General features: G+C 43.1%; 1 protein-coding gene across 1 annotated transcript in view; it reads right to left on the bottom strand.

Moving 5' to 3' along the window:
• Positions 1-4,682: 4,682 nt before the first annotated feature.
• themis (thymocyte selection associated) overlaps positions 4,683-19,485 on the bottom strand; it is a 44,673-nt gene continuing 29,870 nt past the window's right edge. The window contains exons 3-7 of the mRNA XM_007899255.2: positions 18,599-19,060; positions 12,743-13,788; positions 10,999-11,155; positions 7,355-7,495; positions 4,683-5,084 (exon numbers count right to left, since the gene is read on the bottom strand). Coding sequence (XP_007897446.1) covers positions 5,065-5,084; positions 7,355-7,495; positions 10,999-11,155; positions 12,743-13,788; positions 18,599-19,060 — 1,826 coding nt within the window. The 3' untranslated portion in view covers positions 4,683-5,064. The remainder of the gene's footprint in view (positions 5,085-7,354; positions 7,496-10,998; positions 11,156-12,742; positions 13,789-18,598; positions 19,061-19,485) is intronic.

Here is a 19,485-nt window from a genome sequence, read left to right as displayed (position 1 = left end):
GTGATGAGGTATTCCGAGTAGCAGTAGAGCTGCTCCGTAGCAGATGGGCTGCTACGATTTTCTCAACAACAGTGGCATAGGGAAATTTAAGTTTCAGTGGTATAAATATTTTGTCCATTTAAAATAGAAGTTGTAAGTATGTGTGCCTCAAGTGGACAAATTGCAATTAGCAAGGAAAACTACTGAAGGAAGTGGGGGTAAAGAACGTTTTTGATGAAGGAAGCCAATTAAGTTAAAGGGAGATTTAAATTTTTCCTCTAACATTGAGACTCAGTAGTCATGGTCTAATGGGTGTGAGGTCATCCATCTGTTGCAAGTCACAAGATCACAAGAATGGGTCAGAAGACTTCGGGCCTTCCACCCGCGGAGATCCTGAAGCAACCATCCAGCTGCTCCATGATCGCCTCTCCTCCACCTTCAACTCCCTCATCCCCCTAAAATCCAGGACCTTCTCCAAACCCACCCAATCCCCCTGGTACAACAACCATCTGCGCCGCCAAAAAACCCAAACCCGGCTCCTCGAGCGCAGATGGCGGAAAATTGGCCTGACAGTTCACCACCAACTGTGGCTCGAGCATCTCCACATCGTTCTTTGACACGTGCAAAAACGGCCTTCTACTCCAACATCATCTTGGAGGCTAAACACAACCCTGAAATACTTTTTTCCACCACCTACTACCTCCTCCATGCCCCCCCTCAGACCTCCTCAATCTTCGTATCAAATGCCAAGTGCGAGGAGGTCATGGATTTCTTTTAATCTAAAATGCTTAACATCCGCCAGACAGCCTCATCCACCTGCCCCTTGTCACCCACCACCACGCCCTCTCTGTTCCCCTCACCCTCCACATCATCTGCTCCTACCACCACCCCCATTCCACATTCCTTCCTCCCTATCTCTCCCTCCTTCCTCTCACCCACCATCACCTCCATGAAACCCACCACCTGCTGCCTCGACCCCCTCCCCACCAACTTGCTGGTCACCCAGCTCCCCCTCCTCTGCCCACTACTGGCTGACAGCATCAACCAGTCCCTCTCCTCCAGATCAGTCGCTGCCTCCCTCAAAACTGCTGTCATCACCCCCCTCCTGAAAAAACCCTCCCTAGATCTCTCAAACCCCAGCCACTACCACCCTATTTCTAAACTGCCTTTCCTCTCAAAAGTTCTAGAACGTGTTGTTGCAAACCAACTCCGCGCACACCTCTCTCCCACTCCCTCTTCGAACCCCTCCACTTTAGTTTCCGCCCTTTCCACAATACAGACTGTGCTTGTGAAAGTCACAAACGACATCCTCTCTATCTGTGACCAGGGCTCCCTCTGCCTCCTTGTCCTCCTGGACCTCTCCGCCACGGTCGACAGTTGATCACGCGATCCTCCTCCACCGCTTTTCCTCTGTCATCCACCTCAGTGGGACCGCACTCGCCTGGTTCGAGTCCTACCTCACAAACCACCAGCAGTACATCTGCACAAACGGCTTCTCCTCCTGCTCTCACCCGGTCATCTGCGGAGTACCCCGAAATTCCATTCTTGGCCTCCTCCTCTTTCTGTCCTATATGCTCCCTCTTGGGGATGTCATCCGCAGACATGGGGTACACTTCCATATGTATGCAGACGACATCCAACTCTATTTTTCCACCTCTCTTTGCGACCCCCAGTCCCCAGCCTGCCTGTCAGATCTCAGGGGCTGGATGAGCACAAATTTCCTTCAGCTGAACGTTGATAAGACGGAAGCCACACTCTTTAGCTCTGGTCAACGTCTAAAATCTCACGGTTCTTACCTCCTCCACCTACCCGACCTCCCCCTAAAACACTCAAAACTCCTACGCAATCTAGGCGTCAGGTTCACCCCCAATTATCCTTCCTCCCCCACATCTGGTCACTCACCAACACCGTTTTCTTCCACCTCCGACGCATTGCCCGTCTCTGCCAATACCTCTCTCCGAAAGCTGCTGAAACCCTGGTCCATGCCATTGTCACCTCTCGGCTGGACTACTCTACTACTCTCCTCGCTGGTCTCCCATCCACTACCATGCATAAAATCCAAATCATTCAAAACTCTGCCGCCCTCATTCTCACCTGCACGAAACTCCGCTCCCCGATCACCCCAGTCCTTGCCAGTCGGCACTGGCTGCCTATCCCAGAGAGGATCGATTTCAAGATCCTCACCCTGTATTAAAGTCCCTGCACTCCTCTGCACCCCCCTCCCTCTCTGACCTCCTCTCTCCTCACAACAGTGCCCGTTGCCTTCATCCCTCCGGGTCTGGCCTCCTCCTCGTCCCCCGAGTCCTCCACTCCACCCGCGGCAGCCATGTCTTCAGCCAGTATGCCCCGAGGCTCTGGAACTCCCTTCCTCACTCCCTTCACCTCGCTCCATCTCTTCCTATTTTCAGGTCTCTGCTGAAGACCTTTCTTTTCGACTGTGCCTTTGGTCACCTTCCTCCCCCTGCCCCTGGCTCGGTCCCGGGATCCGTTACTGTGAAGCGCTCTGAGATGCCGTCCGGCATGGAGGCACTATATAAATCCAAGTTGTTGTTGTTGTTGTGACTTTTTGGCTCATTTGATTTCATCCTTCCAGAATACTCACTCTTCCTTTGAGATATTCCCAGTAGGTGCTATCCCAAATGAAGGGACTATTATTTAAAGATAATTGGAACAGTCAGTGTTGTATGTATTGAAATGGTCCACAATATCAATAGGGGAAAGGAAAACCAAGCCATTCTGCAGTTTTTTTAATCATTCAGAGTCTGCATCCTCTACAGCTTGTCTTATTTAGATCCTCTTCGTAATTCTTGAATATTGCAAAACTTTTTCGTCGTAAAATAAAATGTGTACTTATTACAGTATACTTTTCTCCTCCGCATTCAAGCCATGACCCGCTCTGCCTTCCCTCACCTCCGTAACACGTCCGACTCTGCCACTACCTCACCCCTCAGGCCACTGAAACTCTTGTTCATGCCTTCATCACCTCCAGATTCAACTATGCAAACGTCCTGCTTGTCGGCCTTCCCAACTCTTCCTTCCACAGGCTGCAGATAATCCAGACCTCTGCAGCCCGTGTCCTCTCCCGCACCAAACTCTGTGACCCCATCTCCCCCATTCTCGCCCGACTCCACTGGCTCTCTATCCTTCAGAGGATCCAGTTCCAGATCCTGGTCCTCACATACAAAGCCCTCCATGGCCTCACCCCACCCTACCTCTGCGACCTCCTAATCCCCTACCAACCCACCCATTCCTTCCGCTCATTCGGCTCTGGCCTGCTCCACATCCCCCGACCCACCCGCCCCACCATTGGCAGGAGAGCCTTCAGCCATTCTGCCCCCAACCTCTGGAATTTCATCCCCCAGTCACTCCGCCTCGCCCCCTCCTTGGCCTCCTTCAAGTCCCACCTCAAGACCCTCCTCTTCGACCATGCCATCGGCCAATCCCCTTCCCCTCCCCTTCCTTACCCCCAACCCCAGCTCGGGTCTGAAATTCTGTACTCTGTCCAGCGCCTTGGGACGTACTCCCGACATGAAAGATGCTGTACAAATGTAATCTTGTTGTTGCTGTTGTTGAAGTATTTTTGGAATTCAGTCTATGTATTAGATTTCAGTGTAGAATTTGAACCATTATTTGCCAGAGAATAAATTCTAATTTTAACTTTAAATAAGATTTACTGAAAATCATTTCTAAACAATTCGATATTAGATCAGAAAATCTCACTGCTCAGACTAGAACTGTGGAAGGATCCTCATATTTAATATAGTAAAATTGAAAATGATACATTGGGAGAAAAGTGGCTCAGGGGCCTTTTGAGTCCAATCTGGGAAAATTCCTCCATTCCATGTCCTATCAATATTCCAGCTGCTCCTCTCCTGTTGTCAACCACCCAGGTGAAAAACTAGAGAGAACCAAAAAATCTCAAGGTCGATACTAGATATTCCTTCCTAATTCCCGAAGGCAGGGGAGGGATGGGAAGGGATGGAGAGGGATGGGCCCCCGGGCAACACAAAAGTCTGTCTAGTCAATCCTATGTCCTGCCACATCAATGTGATATATTTAGGCTACAGCTGTCAATCCAAAACAGACGATGAGTGAAACGTTGCAATTCACAGGCTAAAGCCTGGAAAATAAAATGACTTTAATAATAATGCACTATGAATAGAGATTTACAAACACTGAAAAATGAACCTGATAAGAGCAAATGCATCCGTATCCTCTTAAATTCCCATCTGTCTAAACTGGTGACACAGACACAGCTAACTATGTATTAAGAGGTCGTTTAGTGCTCCAAGACTGCCTTCACCCGGAATTGGTGCCTTAGCATAGTGAATCTTAGACAGCACTGGATTGCTCTTACAACCTCCTTTGTGTTTCTGCCCGGGCCAATTTAACGTTCGATTTCTTCAACCGTGACCATTATAATTACAATCAACAGGGAAAAAACGACCTTTAGATTTTAATTTAAAAAAGTCTGAAACAACACAGGACTGACTGATGTGAATTGTTACACTGACCCACATCTCTTGATTATTTTTTTTTGATATTAGTAAATTAAACTAGTGACTTATTTGATTTTTCAAAACCATTTTAATGTTATTGCTTTTACAAAAGAGTAAATACCACTATTCAGGCATTTGCGAACACTGATATTGAACACATTTATTTAAGGTCAGAAATTCTGCATGAGCTAAGTGTAGGATGTTACAAATCCACACGTTATGCGTATATATGTGCATTCAGAAATAAATACATCAGCATTGCAAAACAGGAGCCAATAAATTAATCCCTCATTTTAAGAGCATTCGCTATCCAGTAAAATCCACAATTTCTGTTTCAATTTCGTACAACATCTAAGAACATGTGTAAAAATGGATTGTAAAAATATTTTTAAAAATGATAATCAAAAATTCTTATGCACAGAACCAAAATTATTCTATTCATTCAAATGAAATAACAACACAGCGAGAAAGGCTTCCTGAATTTGACCTTTATCAATCTTCAGAATAGAATACCCATCAACCACCTTCATTATCTGTTTTTAGTTTGCTGAATTAAGAAGGTTTTCTCCAGGCACTTCCACTGGTTCTACGTTTCGGTATTAACAGCTGAAAAACAATATTATGAGAAAAATTACTTTCACAAACCAGGTTCATGTAGATTATTTTAAAGCTTTTCTATAAGTGAGAAACAAACTAGAAGTTAAAACAGAGTCGACATGCTCTAAAGTGCTTTTCTTTGTGTTATGATCAGATCAGAGCTATATAAATGCAAGTTGCTATTGTTGTTTTGACTTGGCGTTTGTAGGGCTATGGATTGAAAACTTATCCAAAAGAAACTATAGAACCAACAAGATATTTGGCCTTCAATTGCGGTGTATGACTTTCATATCAGTTGCAAGCTTGATCAACTCATGACTAGAGGGTTATGCTTTTCTGCTTGTTTGGGAAGTGCAGTAAATCTTTCAATGTTCATTTACAATGTGATGTAGCACTAATTGCATTTAGCAGAACTGCCACCATATCACTTATTGGTTATCAGTCAGTTTCACTTGTAATTAAAAAAATATGAATCTAGCAAAGCCTCTTGTATTGCAATAAAAATAAGGATGAATAAGGACTATAAGAATGAAATAAGTTATTTACAGTTGAGAAAGAGAAGTGATGTACAGGGGAAAGCGCCTGACCTATCCTGCCCACAGTGTTAATGGTAAGAAGAAGAATTAGGTTGGTTTCTCCAGGAATTGCATGTTTTATCTTTATATCATTCTGTAATATTTTTGAAAATGCCAATCAATTACAACATCTTGCACCATTGAAAATATTCATTTGCAATTCATTTGCTTACTTTTATGGAACCGCAAAAAATATGTTGTGGCCTAATTTTAAAGAGATGCTATGTTGGATCATGATCACAGGTGCTCAGATTGCTTCTGTTGGTCAGTGAAGCGTATAGAAATTTCAAAATGAATTTAGTGTAGTATAACTACAAAGTAATCCAAAGTAAGCCAATAAGTTAAGCCCGGAGAACATAAATGGAAATTTGTGGAAAGTAAATTTAGAATCAATATGAGGAAATTCATCTTTGCTCAAAGAGTGAAAATGTTCAGAATTATCTAGCGTATCTTGCAAAACCACTGAAATTATGAAGAATAAAAATAGAAAGTCTTTATTGGAGAGTTAATGTACTAGAGGGATGAGCTTTTTCTCATCCCTGACTAGTCTTAGAATCTTTATCGTCTTAATGCATTTGCTTCTTTTCACCATTGCTATTAATTGTAAAACACAATCAAGCAGGACAGCAGCACTAACTTCTAGCCGTGAAGGATGTTAAGCATAAACGTGTAAAAACTGTGGGTGCTGAATATACATTTTTGCACATTAGTTGATCCCCAAAGAAACCTTGAACGTAACTCCAAAACGATCCCTTTGGAGAAGATCATAGAAATAAATTATTATTCATAAAATAGTATTGAAACAAACCTACTCTGTATCATGTCTATCACTTCCTTTGTTTCCTTTTGTTACCCGTGTTTCCCCTCCTGTTTATTTACAAGAAGCCCTTATTGATTCCTAGAAATGTGGGATGATTTCAGCTACAGCCCACCACAAGTGCTGTTTTGTGTTTGTTCAACTGAAGGTGGGTTGTCAGACCACAGAGAACGACACCAGCCCCCATCTACCCAGATGATTAATCAACCACAGCAATGATTCCCATCTAATAGCCTGGTCTGAAACTAATAAAGTTACTTATAACAGATATGTCTGAGTGACAGGCAGCTTTGGGACATAAACTATAACCATCAAATTGGATTCTACTTCCTTTAATATTAAATATTGAGCACAAACTTCACATGCCCGTCAACCCTAATCCTCACCAGACTCCACTGTCTCCCAGTAGATTGACTTCCAAGATCCTCAATTTCACCTGTAGGTTCCTTTTTGCCCTTGCATCTCTCTATCTCTGAGATCTTCTCCAACTCCACACTTCTGTTCATCTTCCACTCAGCAAGTTCAGGTCTTCTGCATGTTCCCCACCCTCTCTACTTCACCATCGGCAGCTAAGTCTTCAACCTTTGCCCCTATCCTCTGGAACTCTTGACTTGCGTGTTGCCCCGTCTATCTGAAATCTGTCCTTTCTCTGGTTACCGCCCTCCTCCTCCTTGCTGCCCCCCACCCCATCCCCCTCTTCCCTATTCAATGTCCAGCACTGGCTCTGTAAACCACTCCGAGGTACTACTCCATGTGATGTTCGTTATATAAATACAAGTTGTTCCTCTTGTTATATTGGTGTCCCTTTGTTCTCAATGGTAAGAGACATCATTACTGTTTCACCGCACAGCCGTTCACTGAGATAATACATGAGCTGGTGATTGTACCTTTTTTTTTCTTCCAGTTTTTCTTGTTCAGATGTTCATTGTCGTGTATCTGTTTCCTTAAACCTTTCATTTTATCTTCATCAATATATTCATAGTCATGTTTGTCATCAAAATTCAAGTTTTCAACATCTACAACAAGGCCTTTGGAAGAAAAGAGAAAAAGAAAGAGGAATAGATTGCAAAGATCAAGGGAAGGGCATTGCAAAATCATCACCCAGCAAACAAAACAAACTATCTATTGATTTACAATGAACACTAACTGCTATTTTACAGATTAGCACTTCAGGAGGATGGAGCAACTATATGAAATGCATCATTCCTTCAACAAAGACAACAATTTCATGAAGCATCCTAGATCAGTCAAGACATGCACTGATAGTAAAAACAAACCCTGCAAATAATACAAATCTAACAATAGTAAGACCAGTGAGAAAACAGAACCATAAAACCTCTAAATTCACAGTATATACTGCAATATAATAACAGACGCTAGTAGACTTAACTCCTTTTTGCATGTAGCAAATTGTTTATGTGCTAAGAGATGATATCAAGTTCCATTTAGTCAATTGAGCAAATTTGTCCTTACCGGTTATAAATAATTGCAATCCAATTATAAATGATAAATAGAAGGCATCTCAATGACTTTGAAGGCAAAGGCACTGCTTAGTGTAGCACTAGCCCATGGAAAGTTGCCAGTTTAAACTCCCATATGTACTGAGTTACTTGATCTCAACTAGGGAAATAGTTGGTGTGCTACAAATGGCCTCAGCGTTCCTGTAAGAGTAAAAATCAGCCAGAGTTCAAGAGACTCTCCCCCTTCCTCCCCCACACCCCCACCCCACAAACACACTAAGATATATGTGTGGATGTTGAATGAGGGTATGGTTGGGCTTGGATGTACAGTTTCATATGGTCAAAACCTGCGACCACTCACTGCCAATGTTCCCTCATGAATAATGTCTATTTTGGTGAGGTACTGGAAGGTGACCGTGGAAATGTATTCTTCAGTAGAAGGAAAATTAATCAAAAGTGAATCAAAAAGACCTTTCATTATAAATAGGAAATTAAATTATACATATAAAATTGCATTACAGAGAAACATTCTCAAAACCTATTGAAAAGAGTGGAATAGTGCTTAGCCGAGAGCAACAAATTCATTACATGGAGTAGAATAACCTTCATTGCTGTAATTTCAACACAGTTATCTCCTCTGGGGCTCAGATGACTGCTATAAATCTCTCGAATTTTCATGTAAACAACCTCCAGGTGCCTTGATCATTCTCTGGCTGGGCTGTTTATTTCACTATCCAGAAATATAATTTTACTCAGTTGGACTATAATAAGGAAAAAATTGTACAAGGTAATTTGAACAAAAATGTAGCAACTATCCTTATAAAAATGTTTTACTGTATACACCAGTTTCTTTGTATTAATTTGTAACTTCCTTTTTGCGAAATTAACAGCGCATGAATCCCACATTGACAAAGTCTGATAAAAAGGTCAGTGCTTAAAATACCAGAGGGAAAGGGCTGACTGATTTGTTTGCCAGCTTTCTTCCAGGATTTGGCAACTTGGGATTTGCAAGTGGCAAATTTGCCTCCATAGAGTCTACTCTGTGTTAACTTGAAATAATTCTTTAATAAGAGGAGCTTATTCCAGCTAAATAAATAATCCAAGACACAGATAATTGTGGCTAAAATCATCAAAAGCTGAAATAAAGAATGTTTCACTTAAAGGAACATCCTACCTCCTTCCCAATCAGCTGGTTCTTTGGACAATAGCCTAAAGCTTGTTAATGCCAAGATAAACCAGTCATGTATAACACTGGTGTTTAAAAACCTCAGCAAAACAGAAATAGGAAAACAATGCAGCTCTGAACTCCATCCTTAATGAGGGCCAAAAGAAGATTTTACTCCAATCATGTGGAAATACTCGCAGTACAAAAACAGTGAGTTTGACGTCCACTGTGGTGAAATTGTGGAGACTTATTGATGATAAAATCATGGAGCATCTGGACAGAAATAAAGTCATAAATGATAGCCAATATGGGTTCATGAAGGGAAGGTCTTGCCAATCTAATTTACTGGTTTTCTTTGACGTTGTGACAAGGGAGCTTGATAAGGGTGAGGCTGAGGATGTTGTATATCTGAATTTCAGTAAGGCCTTTGATACATTCCTCTTGAGAGGCTGGTACTGAAACTAAAAAAAAACGGGAATCAGTGGAGGTATATTACAATGGATATGCAATTGGTTGACTGGAAGAACCTAGAGGATGGTGGTACTGGGATTGTTAACAGACTGCAAAAATGTTACCAGTGGAGTTCCACAAGGGTCTGTTTTAGAACCTCTTTTGTTTAATATTTTTATAAATGATCTGGAACTAGGAGTCGCAAGCACAGGGACTAAGTTTGCAGATGCCACCAAGCTAATGAAGGTGGTGGATTGTGAAGCTGAATAAGATAGGTTACAGGAGGATTTGAACATACTTGGAAATTGGGCAGATAGGTGACAGATGAAATTCAATGTGGAGAAATGTAAAATACTTCACATGGGGACAAAAAATCCTGGAAGGGACTATTATTTGAACAGAAGAAAAATAATATGTATGCAAAATGAAAAGGACCTGGGGACCCTGATTGAGAATAAATTGAAGCTCTCCCAACAGTGCTCTGTGTCAGTGAGTAAAGCAAACCAGATGTTGGGATGTATCAAAAGATCAATAGCAAGCCAAAATAGTGGGGTAATCCTGTATAAATCACTGGTGAGACCATACTTAGAGCACTGTGTACAGTTCTGGTTGTCGCAGTCCAAAAAGGATATTGGAAAAATCGAGAAGATACAGGGAAGGGCAACCAAAATGATTGAGGAAATGGAAGGACTGGACTATGAGGAGCGACTATGTAAATTGGACATGTTCACACTGGAAAAGAGAAGATTGAGAGGCGACATGATTGCCGTCTTTAAGATTCTAAAGGAGCAAGACAATATAGATCATGACAGACTGTTTCAACTTGTCCAGAATAGTAGAACCAGAGTGCACAGCCTGTGATTGAAAGGGGGTAAAATCAGAATGAATCTACGCAAACACTATTTCAGTGAGCGAATAGTGAACCTGTGGAACAGGCTCCCTAGTGAGATGGTTGAAGCAGGAAGTGCTGATTCTTTCAAACACAGATTAGATATTTTCTTTTAGGAAATAAGATTATGGGGTATAATACATAGGCAGTTTGGGACATATGTGCATGCGACCGCAAGGAAGGTGGAAGGCGAACTAGATGGACCTTAGTCTTTTTTCGTCTAGCATTTCATATGTTCATACGTAAAAAGGCATTTGAAAATTGGTATATATTTTAAAGGATCTTCTATTTGCCCCCTAAACTGTATTACTAATCTTGCAAATTATTTTACTGAAAGTGAATTGTATGTAACGTTGACCCACTGCATTTCCTTATTCAAGAATCCTGGTAACGAATACCACAAAATAGACTCTAATGTAATTGTAAACATGCACTAGAAGATTAATTGACATTAAAATAAATGTGAATCCAAATGGATGTGAATTCACTTCTCTGTGCCTGGAAAATACATTCATGAATTTGGGATCTGGACTCTCATTACCAGCAAGATGCCCTTGGATTACTAACCTTCCAATGAATTCATTTCAGCTGCTGGTGCTTCACTACCAGATGTTTCTTGCAGTGTGTTTGTGACATAAACAACATTATCTTCTGGTCTTCCAGTGGCAACTAGAACATTTCTTTGAGATTTTAGCTTGTTTCTTAGCAGCTCTGAAGGTGAATTCTAATGTAAACAAAACAAATAAAAATCAATGTACCAAATCTATGTTAAATCTCACACATCAATAATATGTCTTAATTAACAAAAAACTGGAATATGATTTATAAAAAAATTATTGTTTAGAAATTGTGTTAATCCTGCAATCCTGTTAACTCTGCAAACCAAAACGCTCATGGCTAATGTGATCCTTGCTGGATAAGTGGTGAGACGTTTGACAGTGTTCATAATTTTAGTCGGTTGAATTCCAGCAGCAACCCAAAGCACACTGCGGAGTCATCAAGCCTTGTCTCTTGTCTTTCTGACCCTAAACTCACCTAATTCGGTATGTAGTATGTGTTCCTCTGGGGATAGAGCTTACACTCCATACCACACAAGCAGGAATTTCCATACGTTTGTAGAATAGCTTGGATACTCTTAAGCAATGGCGATGGTGCGTGTCTGACACCTGGCTGACCAAAATAAATAGTGCACATAAAGAATAAACAGAGATTTGTAAAACAGTCCTCCTATTTCATTCATGTTGTAATAAATAATCCCAGATTTTACTAGATTTGTTCATTGCCACTGCTCAAATTCCAATCTAATCCAAATTAAATGGGGAAAGTCTTCCCTTTTATAAGATTCCTGCCTGTTCCTGTGTTAATATTTTGCAACCCTAAAAGAAACTGTACTTAAAAATATCAAATAGTGGAATATGTAGTTTAAATACATTGTATAAATTTCACTGCATCTCAATTTGCTCCGATTTCTTAGCATTTCAGAGTGTCCAGAATTTGGCACAGTGTTAAATACAGTCCAAATTTTAAACTGTTTTTCTGTAAGCTCTTTTAATGAGGTTGATCCTCAGTGTTAAAGGAATGAGCAACAATTAGACAAATGTGGGAAAATAGGGTAAATATGCAATTAAAAATATTTTTTACGCGCAGGAAGATGGATAAGGGGAATGGGATCAGATCAGACGTGTCCAGTGGAGGAGCTGAAATGGCCTCTTTCTGTACTGGGTACATTCTATGAATTTTAATTGAGCTGGTTCTTGGAAGATTTTCTGCGCAGACAGTACCATGTTTTTCAATAGCATAATCTTGGACAGTTTAAATGTTTATTTTATTTGGTATTAAATTGGCCAAATCGTTTTCCAAAATAGTTTCACATAAACTCTGGATTGATCTGTAAAAATACAAATTACATAGGAACATATGAATTAGGAGCAAGAGTAGGCCATTCAGCCCCTTGAGCCTGCCCCGCCATTCAATAAGATCATGGCTGATCTTCTAACCTAACTCCATCTACCCACCTTATCCCCATATCCCTTAATCCCTCTATGAATTGCGAGGTCCATTATGCACTTTATGTGTATATCATGTTAAACCAGACATTCCAGACACAGCAACATGTCCATGTGTAGGTGGAATAAATATGTGAAACTCTCAGTCTGGTTTGGAAATTCTGAAGCATGGTGATGCGTTTCTACATGGGTCAGATACCCGACTGATCAAAAAAAAACAACTAAATAGTGTGAACTATTTTGCGCCTGATTTACATGTGGTGCATAATAGAGCCTCATGTCTTTAATAAGTGGTATCTTCTCACCTTTGGAGATTTGGGTGGCTCTGGCTTCTTAGGTTCAGGGAGAAGAAGCTTCAGTGATGTTGCAGGTGTTACTGGTGACTGAGGTTTCTTTGGAGGACGGGGAGGAGGATGCAAAGTAGCATTTTCATATCTACGTAGCATATAATACAAGTCCTCACTGATCTCCTCCACAATGGTCTTAGGTGCAGGATGTGGCACTTCTGTAGCTGGTCGTTGAAGCAGTTGGATCGACATGTTTACTCGCTGAACTGGAAGCTCATAACATTCTGATGGATCATTCAGCAAACTGACCAGCAGCCTAGGGTCAGTGATTTCTTCTTCGATGCGCAATGCGGGCAGAATTGCTAAAGTATCGTTGATTGACAGATCCCTTACAGACACCTTGACGTTGAAGGGTAAACTGAATTGTTTACAGATCTCCGAAATGTGGTATTGCTTTTTGTCATGGATTACCTCAACAAAGCTCCCTTCCACATACATTGGAAGGAAGATCTGTTCGTAGATTTTTCCCACGATCCTTTCACAAGCCATAACTTTAACCAGTCGCTTTTCTCCTTCACCGGTAAGTTCGATACTTTGGCATTGCTTAACAAGAAACTGGTCCCCTACAAGCACTGAAGAAAACTCTGCTGGATCAGACAGAAACTCTTTTGTTGCGATGACATGCAGGTGGTCTTTATTTTTACTGGCCAACTCCATGTCATATACAGTGGGGAACTCTCTTGGTCGTCTTTTAAACCGTCCCTTGTAGCTTTTGGGAATCAAAAAATGCCTTTTATTTAAATCACTTCTGTTCTCAGAAACAATCACTGGGTTGCAAAAGTGCTTCTTGTGAATGATTATTAATCTTCCAGCCTTCAGGGAGCTATAAGTGTTTTGGTCAGAACCCTCTATAATTTCAGCCAGCAGGGGGAAATCTTCACTGGGTCTTTTGAAGATATCACTGACTGACACAGGCTGTACAAAGGAGTTAATGTCATAAAATTCTGTTACATCCACAACTTCCACGTCGAGATTCGATGGTATGTGTACAATATCCTTTCGAACTGAAAAGCAAAATTTCAAAAGAAAACTATTTACTTATCACAGATTTTTAGTGATCAAAAATTGCTTCTCCAAGATTTTCGAATTCAAAAGCAGAATGTGTGATGTTCTAGCCTGTATGATTTTGTCCTGAACAAGGCAGTGAGTTTGCTGAGTAGCTATTGGGGGGTATTCTCACTGAGGGGAGGTTTACAGGGTTGCTCTGTGCTACTGTAGCATTTATATTTTGCTACTGTAGACTTCACATTTGTCATTTGTCCCAGTGCTTTGGGACGTCCTCCCAACCGTGAAATGCGCGATACAAATGTAATTTGTTGTTCTCATGCATATCAACTCTTTACCAGTCTTCAGAAGAAGAAATGCGGCATTAGATATATAATGGAACTATGAAAGTTACAACACAGAAGGAGGTCATTCGGCTTATCATGCCTCCGCTAACTCTAATAGCTATCTGTTTGCCCTATTCTCTTGGCTTTTTCATTATTTTACAACACTCATCTTGGATTATTGTGGAAGTGAATATGAATCTTGATATACTGAACATTTCTCAGCCTGTATCCTCTCATCATTAGCATCCTCTAAATGACATGCCCAGTGCACATGGATTTCATTTATCTTGCAAAGGTTGAATCATTCACTCCTGATCCTCATCCTTGCGAGTTTAATGGGATCATAATGTTACCTATTTCAATTCTTCAAGGAAACACTTGATTCTTATCTCTTGCAAGAGCAATCAGTATCCAGCATGGTGTATTTTTGAAGACTTTAGTCTTTCTTCATCTACTGACACTCTGGTCTCAAGTGGAACTTCCTATATACTCTGCAGTACTAAAATTGCCGCCGAGAGGTTTATTTTTTTCCTCAACAACTCTTAACTCTGTAAAGCACATCTCTTCCAACACGTGAATACTGCTCCTCTATCACCTTCCAACTAGAAACTAAAATCAGAATCTTATACTTGCATTCAGTTTAAAACAATCTTTTGTTATTGAGAAAAGTAGATGATTAATCTCCTACCAACTCTCACACTCTTGGATAGGATACAAACAAGGGCCTTTCATCTGATCAGTGATCCGTCTCTCATGGTTTCCAGCCTCCTTTGCCCCACTGCAATCTTTTTATATTATTTTATTTTATTAATACTTGCTCCTCTTGGCTTCTTCCTCTTAAACTAAAAATATGCCATTTGCCACTTCTCCGGCTCCTTACCTTTAAGGGTGGGAAGGCAGGTGGACAAAACTGTGAAAGAATCTAATGGGATGCTAGGTTTTATAAATAGGGGTATAAATATAAAATCCAGGAGATGATTCTAAACCTGTTAAATTTTAGTTAGACTGCAGTTAGAGCATTGTGTCCAGTTGTGGTCATCCGACTTTAGGAAGGATGCCAACTAAATTAAATTGATAAAATTGCATGATAAAACAGCTGGAATTACTCTACTTTTACAGTTTATATCAGTGCTTAAGCTCTGCTCTAAATTCTGTTCTAACTATAGAAATACTGTATGCAATTTATTTTGTGCATTTCTAAAATGTATGAAAATACAGAAATGTCCACTTACAACACAGATTTACAACAACAACAAAATTACATTTATAGAGCGCCTTTCACGTCGGGAGGATGTCCCAAGGAGCTGGACAATCAGGGTTCAGGACCCGAACATGGGGGAGGGGTGGGGTAGAGGTGAGGGAAGGCAGAGAGATGGGAGGGCGACCAAAGACACGATCAAAGAGGAGGGTCTTGAGACCAGCCTTGAAGGAGGCAAGGGAGGAAGCGAGGCAAAGGGATTATGGGATGGAGTTCCAGAGTGTGGGGGCAGAGAGGCTGAAAGCCCGGCCACCGATGGTACGGAGCAGACCGGAGCCCGCTGAACGGAGGGAGCGGGCAGGTTGGTAGGGAGTCAGCAAGTCAGAGAGGTAGGAGGGGGCAAGGCCATGGATGGCTTTTGAAAGTGAGGACGAGGATCTTGAATTCGATCCTCTGAGGGATGGGGAGTGATGGGGTCACGGAGCCTGGTGCATGAGAGTACATGAGCTGCATAGTTTGGGATGATCTGCAGCTTGTGAAAGGAAGAGTTGGGAAGGCCGATCAAAAGGGAATTTCCATAATCGAGCCTTGATGTGATGAATGCGTGGGTGAGGGTTTCGGCAGCCTGAGGGGTGAGGCAGTGGCAGAGTCTGGCAATGTTGCGGAGGTGGTGGTAGGCAGTGCCTGTCATGGCACGGATGTGGGGGAGAAAGAACAATTCAAACAAGACACCCAGATTCCTGACTGGCTTAGTGAGGTTGAGTGTGCAACCGTGGATGCTGATGCTGCCAGCGCTCGAGGTGCGGAGGCGCTGGCATGAACCAATCAGGAGGGCCTCGGCCTTGCTGACTTTCAGCTGAAAAAAGTTGTTCCTCATCCATGATTTGATGTTGGACAAGCAGTCGGTCAGGACACCAGTAGTCCTGGAGTTGAGGGTGGAGGCAGAGAGATAGAGTTGTGTGTCATCCAAAATTTATGTGGAAATTTACCCCATGTCTGCGGATGATGTCACCAGGGGGAGCATGTAGAGGGTGAAGCAGAGGGGACCAAGGACAGAGCCCTGAGAAACACCACACGAGACAGGCTGGAGGAGAAGCCGTTAGCTGAGACGAAGTGGAGGCGGTGTGAAGGGTAGGACGTGAACCAGTCAAAGACAGAACCTTGGAGAGTGAGGTGGGAGGAGATGCAGTTGAGGAGGAATGAATGATCCACGGTGTCAAAAGCGGCAGAGAAGACGAGGAGGACGAGGAGGCAGAGGGACTCCTGGTTACATATGGTCAGGATTTCATTTGTGACCTTGACCAGAGCAGTTCCGTGCTGTGGGCAGCACGGAAACCTGATTGGAGGGGCTCATGGAGGGAGTGGGAGGAGAGGAAAGAATGAAGCTGGGAGGTAACGGCTATTTCAAGGACCTTGGACAGAAAAGGGAGTTTGGAGATGGGCCGATAGCTGGATAGCTGTGTTGGATCAAGGAACGGTTTCTTCAAGGTGGGGGAGATAGTGGTTGTTTTGAGGGGGGTAGGAACAGTGCCAGATGACAAGGAGAGGTTGAAGGTGTCGGCGAGTAGTGGGGCAAGGAGGTGGAGCTGGGATTTAAGGAGAGGGGTGGGGATGGGGTCCAGGGAGCAGGTGGTGAGCTTCATGGAGGATATGGTGGTGATGATAGAGGAGGGGGTGACAGGTTCAAAGGTGTGGAAGGAGGGATGGGTAGTAGCCAAAGTAGGTAGTGGTGGAGAACAGGAGCCTGGGTTTGCCCTTGGCCTCCATGATTAACCTGGATTAGCAGGGAGATTTGGCTGAGGCGAGAGCGGAGCGGTAGGTTTTGATGAGGTCCAGCCAGATGTGCCAGTGGACCGTTAGGCCGGATTTGAGCCAAGTGCGTTCAGCAGCCCGCACCTGGCCATTGAGCGAGCGGAGGTGTCTGGTGAACCAGGGTGAGGATCAGGAATAGGAGGCAGTTTGGGAGGTGAGGGGGGCAAGGGCGTTGAGTGTGGTGGAGAGCGTGCTGTGGAGAAGAGTAAACGCGGAGGATGGGTTGGTGCAGGAGGTGGGCCAGAGGGGGAGGAGTTCACAGGACTCCAGGGCAGCGGAGAGGGATTGCGGGGAGATCTTCCACAGACGGTAGGAGATAGTGGTAGGTTTGGAGCCAGTGGGGAGAGGGATATAGGAGTTGAGGGAGATGAAATGGTGGTCAGAGATGGCCTTGTCAGTGATAGTGACATCCAAGACGATGAGGCCCCGTGAGTGTGGGTAGTAGAGTGGATGTGGAGGGAGAGGTTGAGAGAGTAGAGGAGAGAGAAGTCTGAGGAGGTGGAGCAGGAGGGGGTGAAGTGGAGGTTGAAGTTGTGTAGGATGATGAGGCGGTCGGAGTAGAGGCAGAGGGAAGCTAGAAGGGTGGAGATGTCAGAGATGAAGGTGAGGGAGGATTTGGAAGGGTGGTAAATTAGGAGAATTTTTAGTGAGAGATTGGAGGGAAGGCAGAGGGTAAGGTGTTCGAAGGAAGGGAACGAGCCGGTGAAGTAGGGGGTTAGGGCAAGTGCCGCCCTGGAGATGAGGGCCACACCACCGCCACAACGGTTGGGACGTGAGGCATGGTGTGGCCTCAGTGAGGGTGTAGGAGTCACCTGGGGTGATCCAGGTTTCCGTGAGGGCCATAACATCAACGTTCTCATCAAGAATGAGAACATTGACGCCCAGGGTCTTATTGCAGATGGAGCGGATGTTTTGAAGGCCAATGTGGAGTGGACAGTTAGCAGGTGGATGTGTGGGATGGGAGGGGGTAGTGGGTTGGTTGGGAGGGAGGGTGGAGATGCGGATGAAGGAGGAGAGGTTAGCCCCCGGGGTCAGGGTCGGGGGTGGTTTGCGATGATAGTGGGGAATGGGGCAGTCGGCGTGGTTGCTGCTGGACATCCAACGCTAAATGCCGGGATGAGCCCAGCAGAGGGTTCAAGACTGGAGCAGAGGGAGGCAGTTGGGGGGCTCAAGCAGAGATAGGAGGCGCGGGAGAGAGCAGGACACAATAGGAGAGTTGCAGGGAGGGGGGCATTTTGAGGGAGGACCAGCTCGGGTCGAAGGCGGCAGCCAAGATGCGCACGCTGAGACGAGAGGCGGCGGATTAGTGGGACATCGTTAGCCTGCAGGAGGCTGTAGAGACTAACGGTAGCGCAGAGGGTGTTGGGCACTCATTGTGGTTTGCCCCAAATGTTGCAATGATGTAAACATATTATTTTAGTTAACAAATGCATTGAACAACAAAGAGATGAGCAAACATTTTTCTCTACTTACATTTCATCACCGCATGTATTTCATAGATAGGCATCAGACTCAAATCACCATTAAGGTCATCGATGACAGGATAACGATTTGGTTCACAGCCTGTTAATGTTTTCACAAGCTTCACAACCCGCTTTCTGTTTTTAGGGATTTTCCATTCCACGATCTCTTTCAATGTATAAAACTGGTCATCTTCACACTCGTAGAAGATTCCTTTGTGTAATAAGGGAATCTTTAATATTTTGCTTTTACCTTCTCTGACAACTTCACAGTTCACATACTGTTCTCCTGCTACTTCGTTCAGTGAGTTCAGCACTATATGCTCGCCTTCTTTAATGAAGACACCATCCACCTGAATATCTATGTTGCTTCGGAATCGAGGATGACCCAAACGGTTGTGCCCAATTTGTAGCGATTCTGTGATATTCTTAACACTGGAATAGGGGCACGGATCAGCAAGAACCTTGAAGAGACCTGATAGAAGGAAGATTCCAAGTTAATTGTCGGTTATTAATTAAACCTACATGAAATTGCTCTCTCTTCTAATGTGCTCCTATCATTACAATTATTCTTCATGTGTATTAAATATGGCATTGTTGAAAAAATGCATTCAATACAACAAGGCAGGGTTCTTGCCAAATTGATAAGGCGCTATATCAAATGCACAGGTTATTAGTATTATTATTATTAAAATGTGGTATTCACAAACTGATCGTGGCTATGGGATTCAATACCAAATTTGCTTAACAAATTGCGAAAAAAGTTTTGACTGTTAGATGGCCCGAAAGTAAAACACTAACTGCTACTGTGACGTCATGTTTGTGATCAGGTCAATTTTGGTGCAAGAAAAAGGCCTGAAAAAACAAACAAACTGTCAGAAGGCAAAGTGACGGTCTCAA

Source organism: Callorhinchus milii, unplaced genomic scaffold, assembly GCF_018977255.1.
Source record: "Callorhinchus milii isolate IMCB2004 unplaced genomic scaffold, IMCB_Cmil_1.0 Scaffold3, whole genome shotgun sequence".
NCBI lineage: Eukaryota > Metazoa > Chordata > Chondrichthyes > Chimaeriformes > Callorhinchidae > Callorhinchus > Callorhinchus milii.
This window is presented reverse-complemented; position numbering and strand designations above follow the sequence as displayed.